The 7,716-nt window shown below is 45.0% G+C and overlaps 1 protein-coding gene across 1 annotated transcript; it reads right to left on the reverse strand.

Annotated features, from left to right (window-relative positions):
- Positions 1-1,472: 1,472 nt before the first annotated feature.
- LOC124100011 (sperm motility kinase X-like) lies at positions 1,473-2,783 on the reverse strand. Its single transcript, XM_046455327.1, has one exon. The coding sequence runs from the start codon at positions 2,781-2,783 to the stop codon at positions 1,473-1,475; it is 1,311 nt and encodes a 436-aa protein (XP_046311283.1).
- Between the last annotated feature and the right edge of the window lie 4,933 nt (positions 2,784-7,716).

Below are 7,716 nucleotides of genomic sequence, written 5' to 3' on the forward strand. Positions count from 1 at the left end.
GCAAGTAATATAATTTCATTAATTTACCATACTGTTTTTGCTACAGCCATTTCTCCCTTCCTCTGCCTGGATAACCAAGAGAGCCCACCCATCGCACCCAGGAGCACAGGGTAAGCAGGGCACCTTCCCCCTTCTGTGTTTGAACCTGATAATATTGCATTCATGTTCCTAGGTTCAGCTTAGGAGGCAACTTGCTCTTCAAGCTTATCCTACCTACATGAAAACATTTCATGCCTCTAGCACAACACTGTCTAATAGGCACAGCACAGGAAAACTGACAGTTGATCACTTGAAATGCAGCTAGTTCCAGATGAAATGTATGGATCAGTGTAAAATACATGACTTCATATACTTAAAAAATGCAAAAGAGCTTATTAATAATTTCATATTAGCTATATGCTAAAATGGGATATTCATGGATATTTGGGGCTATTATAAATGGTTTTATTGAAATTAAAAAACAAAGGAACTGTATATCTTCCCTCCTGACACCTATCTTCCTCCCTCTCCTGTACCTATCTTCTGCAGCTTCCAATTAGTCTCCCTAAGTCCAGCCAAAAGAAATTATTATCATCAGTTTTAAGATTTTGGATATGCTACCCAAAAACTCCTTAAGACATACACATAACTATGTTGTCTATTACAATAGTTTAGATGAGTAATTTCCCCATAACCCCATGGTGTAATTTTTGGTCACCAACCTGTGGCATCTTTGGAGACTGAAGAAACATTAAGAGGTGGGACCTAATGGAAGGAAGTATGAGTGTGCCTTTGAAGAAGATATTAGGATTATGGTCCTTCACCTCACTCTGTGCTGCCGTGAAAGTACAAGGAATTCCTCTACCACATGCTCCCACCAACATGTATTATGCTACCACAAGCCTATAACAACAGACTAAGGTCTTAAGCTTTGGAACATAGAGGATTTCATACAATTTGATAAAACAGATTTATTCAGAACCATCTTTGCTATGGCAGAGAAGAGCAAGGCAGGGGGAAATATGGGAAGGGAAAGAGTCTCTGATGTCTCTGGCAGGTGGGGGCAGAGGAAAGTCCTGGTGGATCCAGATGAGCTCCTGGCTGGAAGCCACACAGAGAAGCCTGAGCCAGTTAGCACGCCTGACCTTGGAAGACACTGGGGTTCGCTTTGTGACCTAAGCCAGGGCCATGCTGAGGGGATGCTCAGAGCGTGGGGTATTCTGGCTGTCCATTGTCCTGTCTCACATAGGCATGTTCACTGGGGCCACTCTCTTGTGGAACCTAGGGGGCCTGTGGCCTCGGATCATTGGAGCCCCTCTTCTAGGTTGTAAGGCGGGTCCATGGAAGCAGGGCACGCAGCAGCACAGTTTCTGAAGGCAGGTGGCCATCCTAGTGAATCCCCTCCAGCCCCTGCTTCTCTCATCAGGCTGCCCTGGGAGGTACCCTGGGAGGCACCCTGGGAGGCCGAGCTGCCCCCTTGTGCGACCCACCTACTAGGGTTGGGCCTGAGGTACATCTGCCACTGGTGCCCAGGATCCTGCTGGGGGGCTAGGCTGGGAGGGGGGTGTCTTTGTGTGGAGGAAGCACAGAGGAATGGCGGGAACACTGGCATGGGTGGCGCCCTTCTGCCCTGCCCTCTTGGCCTCTCCAGGCTGCTGCTGCTCATAGAGCAAGGCAAGCACAGGCTCACTGGAGCACTTCTTGGGGCGGACACTGGGAGGATCCATCACAGGGCCTGGGCGAGGCCCAACCACCCGACGCACAGGCTTGACCCAGAGCGTGCAGTCAGCCCCCTGGCTTCTCTGGTGCTGGAGGATAAGGTAGGTACCCATGGCCTCATCGAATTGGCGTTTTGCCAGGGAGAGCCAGGCAGTATAGGGGTCATAACCCATGTCAACCATGATGGTCATGATGGCTGGGTCGGGCCGCTTGGGGAGTGGCTTGCTGGGACGTCGCCTGGGAGACGAGTCCTCGCCCTGCCTCAGCCATGGGTGCCCCATTACCTGCTCCAGGGTGGGCCTCTGCTTGGGGTTCACCTCCAGGATTTGCTGGATGAGGCTGCATGCTCCCTTGGACAAGTGCGGGGGAAGGTCATAGCTTCCCTGTAAAATCTGCTTCTGCAGCTCATTAGTGTTGCTCGTTCTGAACGGCCTCGTCCCTGTCAGCATGAAATAGAGAGTGACACCCAGGCTCCAGACATCGGCAGGGGGACCCTCGAATCCCTTGTCCTGGATGATTTCAGGGGCACAGTACTGGAGAGTGCCCCTGAAGTCATGCAGCTTCTGCCCAGGTGTGAAGCTGGTGCTCAAGCCAAAGTCGATGAGCTTTATGTGGCCCCTGGCATCCACCACAAAGTTCTCAGGCTTCAGGTCCAGGTGCACGACACCCTTCTCGTGGCAGTAATGCACGACACGCACCATCTCCCTGAACACTCTGCGGACCTTCTCCTCTGGTATGCCACCAGCTTTTGGGATGTGACGCCGTAGCTGTCCCCCACCTGCATGCTCCATGACCAGGTACAGATTGTGGACAGTCTCGATGACCTGGAAGAGCTTGATCATGTTTCGGTGTTCCAGGGCCATCAACCAATCCCTTTCACACAGCACGGCCTTGTTCTCCACTGTCTTGGGCACCACCTTCACTGCCACCTCTGTCCCGCTCAGGAGATGGCGGGCTACTACCACCTGCCCAAAGCTCCCCTCCCCAATGGTCCTCAGGACGCGATAATGGTCCGTGAGGGCTGACTCATAGCAGGAGCTGGGCCCCTGAGCCACTACACTACTCTCACTACTCTCTCTCTGCATCCTAAGCTGGAACACCAATTAAGGACACTAGCTGAAAAGAAAAATAACAAACCCAAACAAAACAACAAAACCAACAAACAAAAGGCAAAACACAAAACAAACAAACAAACAAATCCCAAATCAAAGAATCAACAGCAAATACCAACCATAAACACCAGCCACCGAACGCGCTAACTGGAAGTCCGACAGGTCACCACCAAGAGCTTCCTGTACTTATGGACAAAAACCCACCCACAGCCACTCTCTTATATAGCCGGGTGTTTGAGATTGCCTCACAGTGGCTCCTCGTGAGGTCAGAGCAAGAAATGACCAGTCACAACTGCCCATAGCCCCAGGGGTCATCTCAATGTGGGGGTGTCCAGGAATTTTTTGTCCTTCATGATATGAAGAAGAAAAGATCCCAGAAGCTTTTTGTTAATGTGGGCCATGCAGACTGATATTTACATGTTGAGAGATGAAAATCAGTAAGATGCTTCAATGGTGTTATCATCTGGAGTAACTTTCAGCTTCTGAAGACCTCCCCATATCTACACTCAAATCATTCAATTCCCCTTTCCTCCAATTCACAATTGAAGGGGTCCAAGGGATGGTAGTGCTGCGCTCACATGGGAATGCTATAACAGAACACACTGCTCCCTGTGATGCTCTAGAGCTAGGCATTAACACCACTGGGGTTGAGTGGGAGGGAGGGTTCATCACCCCTTCCCCACAAGGTTCTCATCAGATTTCTTGATACCAACTCTGGAATGCAAAAGGTGGTGGGTTGATATGCTCAAAGTGATAAGGGATCAAATACAGAAGACTATAATCTTAGAACCAGCAAAAGTGTCCTTCCCATTGGGGGAAGAATTGGAGGTGTTCCCACACACCTGGGTCTCTTCCTGCATCTCTTACCAAAACCCCTTAGACTGGGTAATTTATGAACAATAGAAATTCACTTCCCACCCTTCTGGAGACTGGCAACTCCAAGGTCAAAGCACCTTGTTGCTGTATCCTCAGATGATGGAAGGAATGGAGGTGTTGACCGCATTCTCTCAAGCCCTGTTTTTGTTTGGGTTTGTGTTTTGTGTTCTTTGCACATACTGGCCATTGAACCCAAGGCCTCTGGCACGTCAGGAAAGTGCTCTATCACTCAACTACTTCCCTAGGCCCCAACTTCTCTGTTTTGTCTTTTGTAAAAAAATATATCACTATGTTGCTCAGGTTGTGCTTCTGTGTGGGAGCCTCCTGCATGGGTGCCACAGGTTTAGAGCATTATAGCCTATTATAGTTCAGATGTGAGGTGTCCCCTACACAGGCTCTGGTGCTAGGGCAGGAATATTCAGAAATGAAATAGTGAGATTTGGAGAAATGTAACCTTATCGGTGCATCGTACTTTGAATGAATTGACCCTCTGATGACTTAAAGCTGGTGGGGCATGTCTGGGGGAGGTAGGTCACTGGTGCCAGGCACTGGAAGGGTGCTTCAGCCCTCTGATCCTTGCCCCACTCTTTTTCTGTCTCTGCTTGTGTCTCTGCCACTTTGTTGCCTTCAGATGAGCAGCTTTCTTCTTCTGGGACGTTCCCCCATAATGGACTGCCTCATCTTGGGTCCAGAGCAATTGTGTTGGCCATCCATGGTCTGAGACCTCTGAATCCATGATTCCCAGCTAAATGTTTCCTCCTCCAAGTTATTCTTGGCGGGTGTCATGGCCACAGTGATGGAAAAGCTCACTAAACACTGTCACACAGCTGGATGCAGTGGTACATGCCTGAATCCCAGAGGCTCTGGAGGCTGAGGCTGCAAAAGTATGAGTTCTCATGCAGCCTAAGCAAATGTAGAAGGCACTTAGCAACTCTGCTGAGACCCTCTCTCTAATGAAATATTTTAAAAGGTCTGGGAATGTGACTCAGTGTTTAAGCAGCTCTGGGTTCAATCTCTTGGTCCAAAGACAAAACAAAACAAAAACCACTGCCACATGCTTCTTCACCTAGCTTTGCAAAATAATTGTGTGTGTGTGTGTGTGTGTGTTTAGAGGGATAAGGGGGGGTGGTCTGGGAAGAGAACCAAGTCCTTGTGCATGTAGGAGAAGCACCCTTCAGGTACACATCCCTTCCATGAGGTTAGAGTCCCTGGCCTAACCACCCTCTGAAAGTTCACCTCTCAATGTTGTTCTGTTGAGGTTGAAGCATCAGCAGGAACTTTGGAGATACACACACTTTCCAACCACAGCACTTGACAGACAAGAGCCCAGTGAGTTGGTCCCTACTAGATGTGTACCCTGTGTGAGGGAGTCCTTCAGGTCATCACTGGGCTAGGAACTCAGATCTCCATGAAGGCAGAAAAACCTCTGGTAGAGCAAATTCATGACCATCACAAAAGCTAGTGCCACTTCTCTTTTCCACAAGATGCAAGAGACACATGTAACAGAAAACCCCAACTCTATTCTATGGTATTAAACACACAGTACCTACACATGTAATATTGTGACATCAGCAGCTGAGGGCGTAGGGATGCAGAGGCAATTTAACAGCCTTCTCTACACTACTGAGTTAGTTAGCTCTGCTGCAGTTTCGTATCAAGGTGGTATTCCTTTCTCATGTTGTTCTTGAGGGGTATCATGGCCACCCCACCTCAGGAACCACAAAGAAATATCTACAGGACCTACCCCAGTGAGAGCTATAAGTATTAAAATGTTTCACCACAAATGTCAACTAAACAGGAGAGAAGATAGTCATAGAAGGACAGAAGTCACACTAAACCAAAAGTTGCTCTGCTCTCTTCATAGAGAGTTCACCAGATGGAATCAAGTGTTTACCCTGCTCTCCTCATAAGGACGCAAGTCAGGGTGATCCAGGAGCTCATGCTAGCCCCTCATGACTCCATCATAGGTAATTACATCATCATAATATCACTTCTGGAAAAAAAATCCATTGGAATATTGAACCTACATGTGTCTTTGGAGGACATGTTTTAATCCATAACATGTTCCAGTTCTATCTGAGAGTTTTTATCCGTGAATGTTGACTTTTGTCTTATAATTATTCTACATCAACCCATACCATTATATGTCTTTCCTGGCTTGTTCCTAAAATGCCTTATACAGGGATATTTGTATCTACATTCATGATGAACTTGAGTCTGTTCATGTTAGGTTTCCTTCATGGTTTTATTCTGGCAGTCTCCTTTGGTTTCATGGCCAGGTAATTCCAGCTTCGTGAAATACACTGTGAATTATTTCCTATTCTTCTACTGCTGTTGAAACTTCTGAAACCATAAGCAAAATAAACCTTTCTTTTTAATACGTTGATTATTTTAGATTTTTGTCTTAGTGATGGAAATCTGGCTAACACATTGACCTATCTATCTCTTCCTCAACACAGATATTAACATACCTTTTTTGCAGTTTGATTTTGTTTAAATGTAATATATTTTGGATATTATTGTATCTTAATGAATATAGATATAGTTTTCTCTTTTTCATAGTACTAGCATTATATAAATGAGCCATTGTTTTAGAAATAGCTTTTTCCCTAAATATTATACAAGCTTGGTTAGAAACTATACTTGCCTTTGAAGAATAGAAAATTCAACTTGCTTAGTTCCAATTCAATTATATGCATAATGATATCTGTAAATGAAGCCATTCCCCCCAAGTACAAAGATCTTAGATACTGTGTTCTGCCTCAGGGCTATTTTTAACCTTCAGAATACAGATTTCAAAACACTTTATATATAACAAAAACATTGAAAAAAACAGTAGTAATCTATCAGGGAGAAATTTTCTCCCTTTTTACATTCATTCTGTACATGAATTTAAAAATGTTTTCATTGAATATGTATGGAATCAATAATTTACCTTTATAATTTTTTTTATTGGTTGTTCAAATCATTACAAAGCTCATGACATATCATCTTCCATACATTTGATTCAAATGGGTTATGAACTCCCATTTTTTACCCCAAATACAAGTTGCAACCTTTATAATTTAATGACAAAATATTAACCTTTTCATAGGATTGCAGGGCCAGAAAAAATTCTTGCTCAGGGGAAGTTCCTGCATCTGACCAGTCACTGGAGTCATAGATACTATCCATAGACTTTGCCTGTTGCCTAATAGTCTGAGATTCTTGAGTCAGGAAGTGAATTCCTGAGATAAATAGTCTGTGGGAATTGCTTGAGTCCTTCCCAGATTCTTATTTGGAAACTATCAGAAGTTATTAACATAGTGGAACCTAGGGATGGAATCGATCTTGAAAGTTTACTCAGTTCCTAAGCATGTATGTCATGAATCCACAAAGTCAACACCTACTACCAGAGCTCACAAGCCAGTGTAAATAGCAGAGTGTGAGTTCTGCCCTCCCCCAGACATGTCACAGGAGACCCACAAGCTGTCTTGCAAAGATCTGGGTTCCTCAGTGACAGCTTTGATTAACACAAGGTACTCCTCTAATTCATTAAGCCTGGGAGTCTGTTACTTTGAGTTTCTCAGACATTGCTTTCAATTTAATGTTTCTTCATTACTTGGAAATTTAATTATTCCACAGATTTTATTGAAAATATTGCTAAAACTTATACTGTGAACTTTATTATGAAGGATTACAGATACCGAAGAATAGCTTAATGTATCTGAAAGCATATTTTATTTGGGGAGAAAGGTCAGTGGTAGTGTTGCCTTGCATGCACAAGGTTCTGGGTTCAATCCCAGCACCACCACCCCTGCCCCGAAAATCTCTAACTTGATCAAAAAATCGATGAGTCTGGTGCCTGAAATATGTCCTCTTTCCATTAATACATCCTTCTTGATATTCTGTTTACACAAACTCTAGAATTCCGTATGGCTTCCTTCCCAGTAAATTTTATTGCATGTTAATTCTACTGACCTTCAATGCCTTTCTATCTTACAGTGAGATCTTATGAACTCAAAGACAAGAGCTGTGCCTTGTTAAAGTC

The sequence above is a fragment of the Marmota monax genome, unplaced genomic scaffold (assembly GCF_021218885.2).
Source record: "Marmota monax isolate L192 unplaced genomic scaffold, Marmota_monax_Labrador192_F-V1.1 WCK01_AAM20220418_F8-fsc00053, whole genome shotgun sequence".
NCBI classification, from domain to species: Eukaryota; Metazoa; Chordata; class Mammalia; order Rodentia; family Sciuridae; genus Marmota; species Marmota monax.